This window comes from Pelobates fuscus, chromosome 4 (genome assembly GCF_036172605.1).
Source record: "Pelobates fuscus isolate aPelFus1 chromosome 4, aPelFus1.pri, whole genome shotgun sequence".
Taxonomy (NCBI): Eukaryota; Metazoa; Chordata; class Amphibia; order Anura; family Pelobatidae; genus Pelobates; species Pelobates fuscus.
The window spans coordinates 316171265-316190369 of NC_086320.1; the positions used below are offsets into that span (position 1 = coordinate 316171265).

Sequence of the window (19105 nt, forward strand, 5' to 3'; positions counted from 1 at the left end):
ATAAAAAACAAATATATCATGATTAATATTGGAATGTTCCTTTAAAGGAGCACTTTAGTCACCCAGGCCACTTCATCTCAATGTATGGATGTAGTGTCCCTGTCCCCTAAACCCTGCAATGTAAAAGAGTTTGGTTTTAAAGAAAAAAACTATGTTTACATAGCAGGGTTAAGACCTTCTCTAGTGGCTGTCATACTCATATCTCGTTTCTTCTTCCGAGCAAAACTCATTCAAGCTGAAAGCCCATAGGAAAGCATTTATTGCATGCATGGCACTCGCCACGCATGCACATTAGATGCCCAATGCTCCTCTACGAGCTGAGGGAGCTTAGGCGCAGGGAACAAGGCGTTTTAACCCTTTTCAGTGCCAGAAGGGGGGTGAGGGGGAGAACCTAATAATACTAGGAAGAAGAACACACACTGACATTAGGAATACAGGGTTTTTATTTCTAACGTTATAGTGTTCATTTAAGGGTTTAGTATTATAGACAGCCAGTGATCTTTTATTTTTATTTTCTTAAATCACTGTACTCCACATTGAAAACCCATAACAGAATATTTTTTTGTTGTTGTTGAATATTTCCTCAGTATGATCAGTCCTGAATCATCATAACCACTATTGTTATTTGCAGTCACATTAATGCAAAAAAATTTTTTACAGAGTGGCTAAGCCTGTGGCTTAGAGCAGTTGCTGCTCAGCTGAATATTTGGGATTTTTATTTTTCTCAATTAAGTACTGTGTTGTTTTTTTTCTCTGTCATAACACAGATTGGCCTTTTCTTTACATGAAACATTATTTTCCGTGGCTGGACTTCTTGTAAGAGATATGGTTATACACCCTTCCTGTAGATCATATTACAAGAGAATATCACAAAGGAAAGATATGCAACACAACAGCAAATGTAGCAAACGAAGGATCATTGTAAGATAATGAAAGTAAACAAATGACAGAAGGGCAACGCAATCACATACGAGTTGTACCACATACATTAAAGGGACATTCAAAGCACCAAAACCACTACATCTTAATGTAATGCTTTTGGTGCGAATATTCTGTCAGTCTAACAAATATAAATATTGCTATTTCTCAGAAATGCTTACACTTGTCAGAAAACACACAAAATGCACTCCCTCACTGAAGGGCACCACAGGTACCCAGACCAATTCATATTAATGGAAGTGGTCTGGGTGCAGTGTCCCCTTAACCATGTTGCAAGAGAAGGAGACCTAGCCAGTGCCAAGGAAGCCTCAGCGCTGGAATTAAGGTAAGTAAAAAAAAAAAAAAAAAGTTTTTTTTAACCCTTTACTCACCAATGGGGAAGGGCAACCAAAATAAATAGGACGTGATTACTATAGCATTAGTAATACAGGTTTGTATTCCTAACGTGAAAGTATTCCTTTAACAGATTAAACAAATTAAGGTCTTGACATTCACTATGAGAAGTATCCATTTAGTGGGGTATGGCGATTTCAGTGCATGTGCTGAAGGTCCCCAATACTTCTCTATGAAAAGCATTGGGTTGCACCCGATATCATCAGAATGATAATCTCACAGCAGGGTGGGGAAGCAAATACCACGACTGGCTAAAAGATTAGTTTTCTTAATTTTTTTATATATCTAAAGTAAGAACCCTGAATCTAAACGTTAAAAGAACATACGTAAATATGTTTGCTTAGTGTACAAATACTTCACATACTTGAATGTTGTAAATAACTATATTTACTTTCATTTATGAAATGATTTGCTGTAGCTCACCTAGTAGCTTTGTTTAAAATGTGTATGTTGATTGTTAAATATTAAATGTCGTCAGTTTGCATTTGGAAGGTTAAGAAATGCTCCGAAGTACAAAGAAATAAGAAATTGGAGAATATCATCACATACTTGATCTAACACAGCTGTAATATAAGGTGTGTGCTAATACTGCATCATTTCTTCTTGTAAGCCTATTCCATGCTTCCCAACATACCTGATTTAGATGGGAACGTGCAGATTTCAGGGTCCTGTCTTTGTTCCCTGGTATCCTGATTTTGGGGACACCAGCGACCTGCCCACAAAAAGTGTTGTGTAGCACATCATTAGACGCGCTCACACTACACTCCAGGCACTGGGACCCTGTGGAGAGCATTGAATCCTTGCACCCTGCCCTCAGTAGGCTGGCATGCTTGATTTGGGCAGACCTGCTACCTTTGGGCAGCAGGATCACTATGCCCCCTTCAACCTCCCTCCCATCGACGTCCAGCTTCTCGGGATGCCAATGTTGGGGGTTATGTTTCTCAAAGAGACCAATTAAAAATGAAGTGTCTGTTAATTTACATATTTTTTCTGTTGCCCTTTATTCCATTATCAGTGGAGGCTGACATTATTACCCTCTGACTTAGGCTAAAAGAATGATGGGACCTGTAGTGAAGAAAACTATTTCTCCTCGAAGTGCTGACCATCAAAGGAGAGGAACGGATAGAACGTGTGGCTTTATTAATTTAGTTTTGGTTTGCATTACAGTGTAAAACAAGCTGAAACCAAGCTCCTGTTTTATTATCATAATCAATGCACACTTGGCGGTCTGTTACTTTCAATCTGTCCTGTAATAGAAAGTCTGCAAGGGTAACATTTCTATTTTTGTCATTAACCCATTCCTATCAGCCTATCATACCCATTAATGAGTAAAGCAAAGTAAAATGTTTATTGAAAATGGATCACGAGCATTGGATTGCGATTGATTAGGTAACTGTCAGGCGATATTAGACGAAAGTCAAAAAAACCTTATTGATCGGATATCAACATCAGACTATAATATTGGTCTTTATCTGATATAGATGCAATACGTTCAATGTACAATGTAAAAAGAAGACACAGTGCTTCACTGCCTTTAATAGGTAATGGCATTATTTTTAATTGACCTTTTCCACCTTAGAGTTTCCCTTTTCCTCTAATTACTGCTCAGCTATAGTTTACATTATCATGCTGCCAGGCCATGTCTCTTCCGTTTCCCCTGCTGTTTCCAGAGATAAGCTCTACGTCTACCAGGGGAAAGCAGAATAGGTTATTGCCAGGAGAACCTGGACAGAATCAGCATTTGTGCTTTTATAACAGATAAAGTAGCAGAATGAACAATAATAATGAAGAAACGAAAAGAGTGCGCATGCCCACAAAATTCTTCATCTTCGTTATTTTCAAAGTTTGTGAATTTAGGTCTAATATCAGCACATCCCATGTCAACTGCGCACATGTTCCAGTTTAGAGAATAAATACCATTTGAAATTGTTTTGCAGTAGCCAGAATTTGTGACATGCACAGATTTAAGATTTTTTTTCGCACAATCCACGTCTTATATACGCAAACTGATAGAGGCCCTACTGACGCTTCAGCTGAGTTATAAACTCCCAGCATGCAAATCAGCAGAACGCAGTAACTGAAAATCATTAGTGCGCGTTGTGTGAACGCAAACCACTGTTAACATTTGCATTTTGTTTGCTTGAAAAACTCAAAAATGTAAATACAAAGCATTAAACAGGAAGGAGGGGGAAAATAATCAGAAGAGGCGAAAAAAAGAAACAAGAAGAGCCTTGCAGACAATGCAGATCGTCTGAAGGTTTTATCAGGTCTAGTCAGAGACCCACTGTGTACAAAGCGATAAGACAAAATAAGGCAGCTGAATACAGGGGTCACAGCAACAAATGTAGGTCAAATGTTAAACAATTAGTTTCTGCATCTGGTACACTAATTATTTAAAATCTATTTGGTGGCCATACTTACAAATAGTCACAAGATGTTTTAAATTTAGATCTGGCATTCAATTGTGCCTTTTACCTGATATATTGTTCCACAAAACAAAGTCACAAAACTAAAACAAAACTAACTGAGAATAAAAGGCCAAATCTATACATGCATTCCTCTACATTTTATGTCTCCAGAGATCAAAAAATTATATTGATTTGTTCATAGAGGGTCTTACCCAAAGAGTGCACTTTTTCTTCTCAGATATGTGCCAGAGAACATGTGCAATACATTACAGGAGCAGAAAACATAACTAACCTGCCCTCTCAGCCAGCCAATGCTTTTCAAGTAAAATGACACTGATACTGGTAATACAGAAATGTTAAAGGATCACTATAGGCACCAAGACCACTTCAGCTTAATGAAGTGGTCTGGGTGCCAGGTCCCTCTAGGATTAACCCTTTTTTCTATAAACATAGCAGTTTCAGAGAAACTGCTATGTTTACATTAGGGTTAATCCAGCCTCTAGTGGCTGTCTCATTGACAGCCGCTAGAGGCGCTTTCCCGCTTTTCACTGTGATTTTCACAGTGAGAAGACACCAGTGTCCATAGGAAAGCATTGAGAGTGCTTTCCTATGGACTGACTGAATGCGTGTGCGGCTCTTGCCGCGCATGCACATTCAGCCGATGACGTCGGAAGAGGGAGGAGAGTCCCCAGCGCCGAGGGACCCCGGCGCCGGAGAAAGGTAAGTGTTTATCCCCCTTCCTCCCCCTTCAGCCCGGCGGAATTGGGACCCTGAGAGTGGGGGCACCCTTAGGGCACTATAGTGCCAGGGAAACGAGTTTGTTTTCCTGGCACTATAGTGGTCCTTTAATTCTGTGTTACGTTTGATGGGGAAAAAAGTCACGTTCAGCTGTCCCCCTCCCACTTTATGAAACAGAGTAATTAGTGATATCACTACGTGGTATTTATTTAGTATCTATAAACATTTATTTATGCATTATATAGTGAATATAATAAAACCTAGCACCTGTACCTGTAGCAAAATAGAACTGATTATATTAAAGTGACTCTAAGCACTACAACCATTTCATCTTATTGAATTGGTTTTATTCAATTATAAACCATTTTTAAACAGTTGAACTGTTAATAAGGGTCCCTGGGCACTCACAGCCCAGCCCTCTACTAGAGGTATGGCTAAGGCAAAGGTTAAACGCTTCCTTCTAACCATACCGATTCTACTAGAAATGGGTGGCTGTGCTAGGCTGAAAGCAGTCAGCTGTATTCTCAGCCAATCACCAACACCCACGGCTGCTCAGGCGTATTCTTCCTCATTGGCACTAGCAGCACAGAGAGGATGTGCTGCTCGGGACTTGTTTACGGTTAAACCATTCAAATATGATTTAACACTGAACCGAAGAACAGCACCGAAAAACTCCAGACACTATAACCACTTCACTGAGATGAAGCGGTTACAGTTCCTACAGTGTCCCTTTAAGAAATACTGCAAACTACCCACATGATTTCCACAGAGGGGCACAAGGTTTGCACATAACTTTGTTGTCATATGTGTGAATAAACAGTGGTACTTTCAGTGCTACTGTCTTTGATATAGCCTTGGTGAGCAACATCTTTGGAGAAAGTTGTTGTTTTTTTCAATGTCTTTATTCAGAGACAGGAAACAAACACAGTTCACAAGACATGTGCAAAGGCAAATGCAGTGGTACATATGTAAAATCAAATTTTCAATACAACATTAACATATAGTAGTGCAAAATTTTACATTATCTATATATAGCATAATGCTGGTGGCATGTCAAGGCTGCCAAACTTTTGAAAGATGCTAGGAAGCCCATTAACAAGGCCAAGCTTTTTTGCGGATGGTGAATTCTAGTAAAAAAAAAAATGCAGATTAAGTATACGAAAGATGAACCTTCCTCTGCAGGATTCCATACCCAACAGCAAAAGCGTTACTACATTTGCTGTAATAAAAATTAAACCTGTTTCACATGTGCTAAGACAGCTGCCTATTCTCTCAGCTTGAGAATTTAAAGCATTGACTATTTTTGCACCTGTACTACATGTGATACAGTAAACAGCAGATCTGCAAGGAGATATCTATTCCCGTCACTAGCCACCACGACAACTGTAACAGCAACAAATGGAGCCACCTGTTACATGCCATTGTTATTTGATAGGTGAATTAGAGCTGCAGAAGAAGTATGGTTTATATCAGTGAACATGATGCTGTAAGGGTTTTGTTGGAATGAGAACCTCAGGCACCCTAAGAGGACACATATAAAGAGGAATTAGAGACACTCCATGAACCATAACCACTACCGATTATTGTAGTTGCTATGGAGCAGGGAGGCTGTGAAAGTGGTGTCTCTCTAGGTTTTATCAAACTATTTTGCAGTAACAAGTAATTTTTAGTCTTTTGTAGTATGCTGGACATGACATTCCGATCCCTAGTGACAGAAAGAATTGAATGATAGAATAGGATTAACCTGATTGCAGGCTGCATCATTACCCTGGTTTGTTTTGTAATCTAACTGGGCGTGCAGCAGGTACCTAATAACAGGTGTGTGGGGGCATGACGGGTTGGCGCATCATGGAACACGTTGTTTTTCCCAGCTGGCTAGCCATTCAGGACTGCCCATTCACCAAGTATTGTTTTAGCACTCATACATTGGCTTAAAATGCTTTGAAATTAAAGAGACATTACAGTCACCAAAACAACTTTAGCTTAATGAAGCAGTTTTGATGTATAGATTGGTGTATAGAAGATCCCCATGCAATCCCACTACTCAATTCTTGTTTATGCAGCCCTAGGCAAACCTCACTGCATGTGACTTACACTGCCTCCCCAAACACTTCCTGTAAAGTGAGATCTAATGTTTACACTTCCTTTATTGCAAATTCTGTTTAATATAGAATTTTGCATCTCCTGTTCTATTAATCTGTTAATAGCTTGCTAGACCCTACACTATGTAATTAAAGTTTAATTTACAGGACAGGAGATAAAAACACTTTAAATTAAGTTGTACCTGAGTGAAAATGAAACTATTTTGATTTCATGCAGGCTGTGTGAGTCACAGCCAGGGAAGGTGTAGCAAGGGCTGCATAAAAAGAAACAAAAGTGATTTAACTCCTAAGTTGCAGAGAATTGAGCAATGAGACTTCAGAGGCATGGTCTATACACAAAAACTGCTTCATTAATCTAAAGTTGTTTTGGTGACTATAGTGTCCCTTTAACTGTAAGTGCTCCTCGAACACAGTTAAATAGGTACACACAGTTAAATAGCTACACACAGTGCACTTTCCCTCACCGGATGACAGGGTAGGGCAGATGGTTGACCAGGAACAAAAATCGTGTATCAGCTCCATCTGATTTGACAGGTCCAGAGAAATTGGTGAAGCAAGCTCATCAGAAACGCTACAGGCTAAGGTCTTTTTGTAAGCTGTGTAGACCTCACAAATCACTTAATTTTATGCAAAGTCTCCAGCAAGGATAGAAGGAAACCAGAGAATTGTTTGTAGGTTAACATTCTAAAGATATCATTGGGCTGGTGGGCACAAGGTTAGGACAAGAAAACTAGAAAATAGATCACTGTGGGTGGGTTACATTAAGTAGGCTATCTAATACACTCATTATGATAAAGAAAGGAGACCAGAGAGCTTTGTTTATGGATAATAGGTTTGAGCTAAGGTCACATTCTGATAAAATCCAGTCGGACATGATGAATGAATGCTCATGGTTTTACGAAGGGCAGATCACAGAAAATTAACAAAATGTGTTCTGGGAAGATTAGGATGTGCCAGTGGATATTATCAATGGAGGGTGTGCTAAGGCATTTGATATAATTCCTTACAAAAGGTTACTGTGCTCATTTTAGTAAGAAATATAGATAGAAGCCGTGGCAATATGTGGCATTCCCTAGAAATTCAATACACAAGATGAGATTGAATCATTGTGAAAAGAAGGCTGGAAAGATATTTGGAAATATAAAAAAGGAGATCTGGATCTCAACGTGCACAATATGTAAAAAAAATACCCTTTAGCATTCAGCACAATATAAGTGACAATGACTCTTTGTGTTTTGTCTTGTAACATGAGATGGGCATACCTGAGAAAATGCAGGTGGAGGGGGCGGTGGAGGACCCCCATATGCAGGTGGTGGGGGCGCAGGTGGAGGAGGCGGAACTGGCATAATTCTTCTTTCTTCTCACAAACCTGAAACATAACAGAAGGACATGAGAAGCGATTTCTAATTTAATACATAAGAAAACTGCAGTAATCTGTCCAGCCTGATGCCAGATTTTATTTATTTATTTATAAAATATTTTACCAGGAACGATACATAAAGATTTCCCTTGTTAATAAGTGAAACATTATACTTTCAGTTCTGAGACTCCCAACAAAGAGTATCAGAGTATAACACCTATATAAATAATACAATAATAATAATACCCAGCCCCATACATGAATAGGTTGCAAAATAGCTGATAAAAAGTGAAATCCAATATAATGTCAGCAGTAAAATAGTGCTTCCACATAGATTTCTATTCTGTATGTTGTGAATTTTTATGAATACCCCTAATTTTACCCCAAAAAACTGGAAAAACGTATTGACTCGAGTATAAGACTAGGGTGGGAAATGCAGCAGCTACTGGTAAATTTCTAAATAAAATTAGATCCTAAAAAATATATATTAATTGAGCAGTGTGTGTATATAATGAATGCAGTGTGTGTATGAATGCAGTGTGTGTGTATGAATGCAGTGTGTGTATGAGTGCAGTGTGTGCATGAGTGCAGGGTGTGTGTATGAATGAAGTGTGTGTATGAGTGCAGTGTGTTCATGAGTGCAGGGTGTGTATGAGTGCAGCGTGTGTGTATGAGTGCAGCGTGTGTATATGAGTGCAGCGTGTGTATATGAGTGCAGTGTGTGTATGAATGCAGTGTGTGTATGAATGCAGTGTTTGTGTATATGAGTGCAGTGTGTGTGTATATGAGTGCAGTGTGTGTGTGTATGAATGCAGTGTGTGTGTATGAATGCAGTGTGTGTATGAGTGCAGTGTGTGTGTATATGAGTGCAGTGTGTGTGTGTATGAATGCAGTGTGTGTGTGTATATGAGTGCAGTGTGTGTATGAGTGCAGTGTGTGTGTATGAGTGCAGTGTGTGTATGAGTGCAGTGTGTGTGTGTGTGTTGCAGAGCCTTGGTGGGGGGTGGGCAATTTTATTATTATTATTTTTTATTATTTTAATAATTTTTTTATTATTATTTTTTATTTTATTTAATTATTATTTTTTAGTATTATTTTTTATTTTATTTTATTATTATTTAATTTTTTTTCGTCCCCCCCTCCCTGCTTGATACATGGCAGGGAGGGGGGCTCTCACTCCCTGGTGGTCCAGTGGATGGGCACTGTGTAGGAGGGGGCTGGCAGAGCTCTTACTTACCTCTCCTGGTAAGTGTCAGCTCCCTCCTCCTCCGCGCCGGTCCGGTCAGCTCCCTCTGCCAGCTCACACTGTAAGTCTCGCGGCCGCACTATGACCCCGCGGTCTCGCGAGACTTACACTGGGAGCTGACAGAGGTGCTGAACGGACCGCCGCGGAGGCGGAGGGAGCTGACAGGAGCTGCAGGAGAGGGAAATAAACGCTCTGCAGCCCCCACAGCCACATTGTCTGTATTATGGCAATGTAAATTGCCAAAATACAGACAATTTACTCGAGTATAAGCCGAGTTGGGGTTTTTCAGCACACAAAATGTGCTGAAAAACTCGGCTTATACCCGAGTATATACGGTAATCCAAAACTGGAGCAGGCTGCGTCATATCAATAAAGGCCTCTGTGTAGGCCGAAACATTGCAGTTTTTGTTACAATAAACCTGCCTTCCTGCAGCAATCCTGGGTGCCTGGACCTAATTTATTTTATCTACCAAACTGGGTTTTGCCAACCCTGACCCTGATAAGCACCTGGATTCCTAAGTGTTAGTGCGCTATCCTCTGTTTGTGAATTACAAACTCCCTTATTCCCAATAAATATATTTACTTCAGTGGACATTTATCTCCGTAATGCACAGTTTGACTGACGTGCAGGGGGCCCTAATCTTGTGATTAGTGATGTCCCGAACAGTTCGCCGGGAACCGTTCGCCGGCGATCATAGCGTGTTCGCGGTCGCGAACACGCGCGATGTTCGGTCCGCCCCCTATTCGTCATCATTGAGTAAACTTTGACCCTGTACCTCACAGTCAGCAGACACATTCCAGCCAATCAGCAGCAGACCCTCCCTCCCAGACCCTCCCACCTCCATGATGATTAGGGGACGGACCGAACATCGCGCGTTCCCGGCGAACTGTTCGGGACATCACTACTTGTGATACCTTAACAGCACTGGCTTTGCACTTTATCATCTCACCCGTTACTTACATACCAGCATAGGAGAACTAAGAGAAAGCTATGGGCTTTTGTTTGTTTTGTTTTGGGTTTTGTAATGCTGACTTAAAACAAATTGGCAAATCTTAGTGAAAAGGCAGCTTTGTACATGATTGTTGTGATCTTAGTTGTGATCATTAGTTTTCTTTGGTTCAAGAATTTTGTTTTGCTTGGTTGGAGCTTTGTGGGGAAAGAATTAAATTTGAGTTGGAAAAACAGAGACAACGGGGTTTATTTATTAAACATTGAACTGCATTGAACTAAAAACAGATTTCAATTTCATTAAGCCATGATAGATGATTTGAAAAGATTCTACAACCCAGCCATAGTTATACCTTGGATACTGTAGCCTATATTTTGCGGTACGACTTTAGGTTCACTAGAATGTAGTCCGCATTTTCTGAAGCTGCCATCTTTAATCCCATCCCTCTCCTCTTACTTGCATGCCAGGTTGTGGACACAGCATGCTGCTCTTCCCAACAACTTGCTCAACTTATTAGTCAGGGTAAAGTGACAGAATTAACGATGCTGAAACCTGGAGTGTAACATCCATCTAAGACAGTCATGACATGCATGTCCTGATGCAGCACTAATATTCGGGGACCTTGTGGGTCACTGCAATTTTCAACTTTCTATTATATTTTAAATGCACATTGTGACATCACAGTGTACAACATGTAGTTTGAAAACATGATCTGCCAATTGATAAAAGAGGCAGATAAGGCAATATTTATATAACTTTTCATCTGGATTTAATTAAAATGACATTTTTCCTTTACATCTAATACAAACATATGAGCCCGATGAGCACATCCAATAGTTAGTGGTTCTTAGACTCTGGGAGAAATGTGATGAAATATTGAAGCGCTTCCATGATAATCTGCAGCAGGGGGTTCAAAAAGCTTTACAGAAATGTATTTCTGATGATACCATTATTTTCTTATATTCCAGGGAATAGAGGAGTCTACAAAGTTCTGTATTGGTGCTGGGCAGATGCCAACATTAATATTTTAAGAGCCACGACTCCCTGACTCTTGGGGCTTGCCCTTCCCTGTTTTGTCACCAATCCATCAGTTTAGAATGAGTAAAAAGAAAGAAAAACATGTGACTTGCTTCGACTTTTCATCCCGTTAAATAATTTTGCGGAACCCATAAGTGACCAATGAATGTCTAAGTCATGACATAACTGTAGACCTTACTCCAACATGAATACGCTAGTGAAATTATTATAGGAAGGCTCTAAACTGCTGACGATGATAAATAATCAAGAAGACATTTCAAGGCTGGAGTATGATCCGCGCAAGCCAGATTGTCATCACAAGCAGGAACACTAATGGTCCTTAGTCGCTTAATGTAAGTGAGAATTACAATATATTCAACAAGTGGGTGTCTATCAATTTATACATAATCCAAAGGATTAAAATTAAACCTTTAATAACTAGTTAAATCATTAATATACTGGAGTTATAGGTTACTTTTAAGTTATGTCAAGGCAAGTTGTATATAAATTATCCTGCTCCCAGTAATTAGGTTAATTATATGCTTTCACGTATTCCCTTTTCATTCTAGTGCAGTAAAGATCCACTTATGAAATATTCACAGAAGCTGCTATAGTAATGGTTTATTTAAGTTTCCGAATTCAATGTATCTAAACATTCTTTTGCACAATTTTTACAGTATTTTCACAAAATTAATGTATACCGTCTTATGTTGTATTTCTTTAAGTGTTACTATAACCACCATGACCACTTCTGCTTTTAGTAGTGGTCATGGTGGTAGGAGTCAGTATATGCAGCTTTTCGGCTTGAAATGCTGCACATACAAAGATATTTACACTTTTTTGCTGGGTGCTATTTGCACCCCCGGCACTTGTGGCACTAGGTTCCAGGCTGCCAATCAGTAGCACCCGTTGATAAAAAAGTACATGCCTTTTTTTTTTATAAATGGGGAGCTACTGATTGGCTTACAGTATCAGCTGACCACTTTAAACCAATCAGTGGCACCACTGCTCGATACTGCGACAGCAAATACAAACTTTGGGGTTAAACTGTGTATGAGACATATAACCCCTAAGGGTACCTTCTGGCACCATAACAACTACATTTTGATTAAGTTGTAATGGTGCCCAAAATGGCCCTTTACCCTTTAGTTAGTCATCAGGTTGTGCAAAAATCTGACATACAACAGTTCTGCTTTAATTATCAAAATTCAAAGACCAGTCATTTTAAATAATTTAGATCAAATGGACACTATAATCACCAAAACAACTTTAGCTTAATGGAGTGACGGTGTATAGATCACGACCCTTGCCGTCTCACTGCTCAATTTTATGTCATTTGGAAGTTAAATCACTTTATTTACGCAGCCCTAGTCACACCTCCCTGCATGTATCCTACAGTCTCTATACACAGTTAATGTAAACTGAAATTCCCAGATTTTACTAGTAACATGACGTAAAGTCATGATTTTATTAAAGACACGGAGGCGAGTATTATGCATAACTCTTTCTTTATTTCCTCAGCAGCAAAGATAGAGGAATATAAATATTATCGAAATTGAAAGTAAAAAACTGTACAGGCATAACAGGCAGCCAATCACATAATAGAGGAAGTAGCTATATAAGTCCTGTGTCTCCCACAATCCCCCTCTTTCTTGCGAAACCGAAGACCAGGTAAGATGAACGATGCTCCATTAGATCCAAACAGGAAACGGGAAACAATGCGAAAACTTCAAGCTACAAAAAATAGAAAAATATGGTAATTTCCAAACTCAAAACTGTAGACTTACCAAACATAACCGTGAGGAGCCACACATAACACTGGATTCTGAAATATAAAATATATAGAATTAGAAATTAGCAAAAGCGTCCAAAATCATCCAAAAACATGATAAAATACATGAAACAAATACATGATCTAAACACATGATAGAAATACAGACCTGATTGAAAACATACCTGAATAGTATCGAAGCATCTCTTATCCCAAATCCACACCGGGAGGGTGGGAGGGAATAATACTCGCCTCCGTGTCTTTAATAAAATCATGACTTTACGTCATGTTACTAGTAAAATTTGGGAATTTTATTAAAGACACGGAGGCTCATATTATGCAAGTTCAAAGCTGTGCCACCACTCGAGATGCGATGTGTTCAATAGGTCTGAAATAGAAGTCTCGGAAGGTCGATTCCCGGGACCAATCTGCCGCTCGTATAATATCTTCCAGACGGCATCCGACTGAGGAAGCTTTCGAAGCCATTGCGCCTCGCACAGAATGAGGCGTAAATACAGAGGTGTCTATACCCGCAGAGGTTAACAGCCAACGCACCCAACGTGCCAGAGTGGGTGTCGAAAACTGGCAGATGAGGAGACTTAAAAGATACAAAAGTAACACCCTCTGGGGTGAATGCAACGGCGTCCCAATCCAGGGCCCTGACGTCAGAGACCCTCTTGCAAGAGATCAAACATAGTAGCATTACCAACTTGGATGACAATCGTTTTAAAGTCAGTTCTTGGTTAGGGTACCATGATGAGAGGAACTGCAACATCACGTTGACATCCCAAAAGGCCGATAAACGAGGCCGAGGTGGACGAGCAAGGCGAATACCCTTTAGAAGACGACATACAAAAGGATATCTGCTTACAGGGAAACCATCCAAACCCTTGTGGCCGGCCGAAATAGCCGAGCAGGAAAGATTGATCGTGCGGTATGCCTTGCCCGAGTCAAACAGGGACGTGAGGAATTCCAGGATCAAACACAGAGGGGCAGATACGGGATCCACTGCCCGTTCCATGCACCAACCAGACCACGATCTCCATGAAACTCGATAGGCTGTACGGGTGCCTGGGGCCCAGGCGTTATCGAGGAGCAGGAGAGTTGCCTGCGGAACGTCTGGGACAGTCCAAGGTCCCCTGAAAGGAACCACGCTATCAGGGGTAGCTGGTGTTGCAACACCAGCTCGTGTGAGTTCCCATCCGGATCCAGAAGGAGGTCCTGGAAGACAGGTATCAGCCGAGGGTAATCTATCGATAACTCCATCAAGCGAGGGAACCATGGTCGAGATCTCCATAGAGGGGTGATCAACGCTAAACGACAGTCGTGGCGAACCATCTTCGAGATCGTGCGCGCGATCATGTTGAACGGGGGAAAAGCGTACAGATGACCCCGTGGCCATTCCTGGAGAAAGGCATCTGTCGCTACCGCTGCAGGGTCCGGCCTCCAGCTGTAGAACTGCGAACAGATCCATCTGGAACCTTCCCCACAGCATGTCCAGGCTCTGGAACACCGAAGCGTGTAAACGCCAATCCCCAGAGTCTCTTAAGTGTCTGGAATTCCAATCCGCTCCCGAATTGTCCAGACCCGGAATGTGTTCCGCTGTTACCGAAACATTGTTGTAGAGGCAGAACTGCCAGAAATCTTTTGCCAGAATCGCCAACATCTTGGACTTCGTACCCCCCAGGTGATTTATGTAGCGGACCGCCGACACGTTGTCCATCTTGAGGAGAACGCAGCAATTCGCCCGTCCTGGGGTAAGGCTGCGGATCGCGAACGCCCCTGCCAGGAGTTCCAAGCAGTTGATGTGTAACGACTTCTCCATGTCGGACCATCTGCCTCCTGTGGAAACGTCGCCACAACGAGCACCCCAGCCGTGCAAGCTGGCATCGGACTCGATCACTACGTCTGGGATGGAGCCGAAATTTGCTCTCCCGTTCCATGCTTCCATGTGTGCCAACCACCACACCAATTCGTCTCTGGACTCCGCGTCCAAACGTATCCGAGACTCGTAGGAGTGACCTGACCGAAGGTGTGACCCTTTGAGCCGCTGGAGGGCCCGGTAATGTAGCGGGCCTGGGAAGATCGCTTGAATAGAGGCCGCGAGAAGGCCAATTATTCTCGCCAGTTGTCTGACGGATAAATCTGAGACACGAAGAGCCCTTCGAATTTCCTGCTGGATGGCTCTCACCTTTGAACACGGTAGGAACGGAATCCACTCTGAAGCCCAGGAACTCTATGGACTGGGCGGGAACTAGGACCGACTTGTCCCAGTTGATCAGAAAACCCAGCTTCTGTAGCAGGCTGGTAGTCCACTCCAGATGTCGGAGGAGGTCCTCCTTTGATTGGGACAAAATCAAAATGTCGTCCAGGTAAATAATGAGGCGAACCCCGCGGGTTCGAAGGAACGACACTACAGGCTTCATGAGCTTGGTGAAGCACCAGGGAGCCGAGTAGAGACCGAAAGACAGGCAAGTGAAGCGCCAACGACGCCCGTGCCATGTGAAATGGAGGTAGTCTCTGAACTCCAAAGCAATGGGTACCGTGAAGTAAGCGTCCTTCAGATCCAGTTTGGCTAGCCAGTCTGACTGGCGTAGAAGGTCTCTGAGGCAGTGTATACCTTCCATCTGGAAGTGTTGGTAACGTAGGAAGGTGTTGAGGGGGCGAAGATTTATCACAGGGCGAACTCCGCCCCCTTTCTTGGGCACCAGGAACAGATTGCTCGTAAAGCCTACGGCGGCGAACGGCAATTCCTCTATAGCGCCCTTGGACAACATTTCCACGACTTCCGTGGAAATCATCTCGTCCTGATCCGGTGGAAGAGACAGTTCTCTGGGGAAACAAAACTGGACAGGCATGGAAACAAACTCTAGGCGATACCCCTTCACACATTGCAGAACCCAAGCATCCGAGGTGATATTTTCCCACTCTCGGTAAAATAAAGCCAGCCTCCCCGCCACTTGAACGGGAGGGAAAGAAAGGGTACCCACCGTAAGGTCGTCTGCCGGGGGTACCACCGCGGGGGTATCTGGAGCCCCAAGCCCGACCTCTGGCTGGGAAGAAGGGAGGGGTTCTCTGATCCTGAAATCCCCGGGAGGGAAAAAAGGAACCTCTGGTTGCGCGGAATGCGCCTCGGAAACCACGGCCGGGTGGACGGTTCCTGCTACGCCCGGCCCCTCCGAAAACCTTAGGTGCGAACACGCGCTTCATGTTCGCCTGTGCCTTGTCAATAGCAGTGAAGGTCTTGACATACGACCCCATGTCCTTAACAAAGGAGGAGCCGAACAGCCAACCCTCATCGGTCGGCTCAGGCTCCGCCACATCCATGGTGACCAGCTTAGGGTCGATCTTTAAGAGAATAGCTTTACGCCTCTCTGTAGACATCGCCGTATTGGCGTTCCCCAGTAAGCATATGGCCCGTTGGACCCAACCTACGGCCACATCAATATCTAAGACCGAGTCGCCGGTCTTGGCAGAATCGAGAAGCTCGTATAGCTTCGAGAGGGGTCCTAGCGTATCCAGGATCTTGTCCTGGCACCCCTTCAGGGAATGGTCGAGGCCCTTCTTGGGCTTCCAGCCCGACTTATTCAAGAACTGGGCAATCTGCGGGTCAATGTCTGGAGTCTTACAGGCAGCGCCTGGGAGGGTGGGGCGTGGGCATTCGGCGCGCAGTTTATTGTGGCCTTCTCTAGAAAGGGGCGTGCGGATGCGTTTAGCCACGTACTGGGCAATATGGTCCGGGGGGACCCATTCAGCGGACCTGGGGTGACGCAGGTCATCTGGATCAAACAGGGGGTTACCCTGCGGGTCAAGGATTGTTTTGTCATCCCCAATGGGGCCTAATATCTGACCCCGGGCCTTGGCAGAGGACCCCGAGGGGTTCACGCCCGTAAGGGGCAAATCCTCTCCAGAATCAATATCGTCAAAGGAGTCATACTCCATGATGTCGGATTCGTCCTCCACACTCCGGTCGGAATCCGACCCATCATCAAGGGCCTTAGCCCATTTCCACAATCTAGCCTTTTTAGCCCGGCCAGGGGCTCTTTTGCGCGTGGGGTGCGCGCCATCTGTGACCGCCTCTAGCGTGTCAGTCATGGCAGGCAGAGCCTGCATCGAGGAGTGGGAGCCGACATTTTTGGACTTGGCCCTAGCCTTATGGGCCCCAGGCACAGTCTGGGCAGGTGAAGGGGACCCCCCACCCTGGGGAGCCGGGATGGCCATTGCAGGTAAAACCATGGAATGCAGGGAGTGGGTAAATGAGGAGGAGACGGCCCCCATGGCTGAGGCAATAGCCTTCTGCAGTGAAGAAGCCATAGTGGCCTCTAGCAAGGCTTGAAATTCCTGAGAGGCCATAGCACTCTCAGTAGTCTCCATGTTAAAGTCCCCAGAGGGACCTGAAGGCCCATCATCCCTATCCTGCATAATGGCAGTAATTAGAAAACGTAAAAATGCAAACTAATGAGCAGGAGAACTAAAGGGTTGAGTAACCCACAGAGAAGAACAAAAATACAACAATATTCAATAGTCAGACCGTTAGTGTGCCCAGGAGAGATCGAGGCGACCGACTGCACGGCAAAAGGAAGCAGACCGCATGGAGGTCCGTCCAAGATGGCCGCAGCACGCGAGGGGAGTGCTCGCGGCCGTGCGCCCGTCGGGGGAAGGGGCGCGTGCACTCTGCCCGCTCGGGGAGCCCGTGAGCGGGCAGGGGAGTGCATGCAGCCGCGGCCGTGAGGAAAAGAACGGCCGCGGCAGAAAAAACGCCGCCGGCACCCGCGAGAGACGCGGGGAGCAAGGGAGGGCAGGGAGATAATCTCCCGGTAAAGGGGAAAAAAAAAAAAAAAAACCCCAGGGATCTCTAAGGTGTGAACACGTAAATAAAACAATGAATACAGATAAATAAAACAATGAATACAGATAAATAAATACAGATGAATACAGATAAAACACAGATACATAAAACAATTAAAGCAATATAACAATAATCACAGAACAAATAAAGGCAATGAGTAAGAGAGCTAAACATGGATACTTAGCTGTCTGAGGAAGCAGCAAAGAAAGAGGGGGATTGTGGGAGACACAGGACTTATATAGCTACTTCCTCTATTATGTGATTGGCTGCCTGTTATGCCTGTACAGTTTTTTACTTTCAATTTCGATAATATTTATATTCCTCTATCTTTGCTGCTGAGGAAATAAAGAAAGAGTTATGCATAATATGAGCCTCCGTGTCTTTAATAAAATCTAATGTTTAAATTACCTCTATTGCAGTCTGTTTTGTATAGAATTTTGTTCTCTCTTTAATTAATAGAGCATGAGATAGAAACTTTGAAAGTAAACACACTGCACTGTCACATATGATTGAAGATAAAACCATTTTTCTCATGCAGGCTGTGTGTTAGTCAAAGCCAGTTGAGGTGTGTGGAAGAGTGGCCAAGGCTGCAAAAACAGAAACAAAAGTGATATAACAGAAAATTGAGCAGTGAGACTGCATGGACATGATCTATACACGAAAACTGTGTAAAAAAAAAAAAAAAAAAAAGTTGGTTTAGTGTTTAGAGTATCTCCCTTTAATAAAAAAATTGCTTTTGAATATTTTTCATAATTTTCAAGATGATATCTTGCCTTTCTCTATGGATACATATGTGGAACAAATACTATAAAGGTAGAACGTTTCCCTGTCCATGTATCATTTCTAATCTTCTAATACATAATCTTCTAAAAGAAGTGTAGTCACTGCATAGAGTTTCAGAAATGACCAGTTTATAGTCCTTGGAATATATACATAATTTCTTTGGAGAATCGTGGGAATGTTGCTGGAGTACAAAAAGTTAGTACTGGCCGTACCGTAATTTAAGTTATTGAAGCACAATCACAGACCAGAACTTGTGGGCATTCTGCATAATGCCACATATTTATATTTATAGCATACTTTTGGTTACAAAGTCCACTGATTCAGAGATGTCAGATGTGTAAGGGACATAAAACCCGTTACCAGTAAATAATGGAACTGTTTTCTCTCTATTAAATAGCACTATCATAATGACTGTTACTGGACAAAGTACAAAGATTGTGGCTAGCAAAAATACATGTTTGTAACTGAAAACAGTCAATAGTAACTATAAAAAACAATTAGTGAGATATAGCTTTCTCATATTAGAAGTACAATTAAATAATTGATTTA

The 19105-nt window shown here is 42.6% G+C and overlaps 1 protein-coding gene across 2 annotated transcripts in view; it reads right to left on the reverse strand.

Moving 5' to 3' along the window:
• WIPF3 (WAS/WASL interacting protein family member 3) overlaps positions 1–19105 on the reverse strand; it is a 60949-nt gene that overhangs the window by 27348 nt on the left and 14496 nt on the right. For both annotated transcript variants that reach the window (XM_063452327.1, XM_063452326.1), the window contains exon 2: positions 7843–7949. In XM_063452327.1, coding sequence (XP_063308397.1) covers positions 7843–7926 — 84 coding nt within the window. In that variant the 5' untranslated portion in view covers positions 7927–7949. The remainder of the gene's footprint in view (positions 1–7842; positions 7950–19105) is intronic.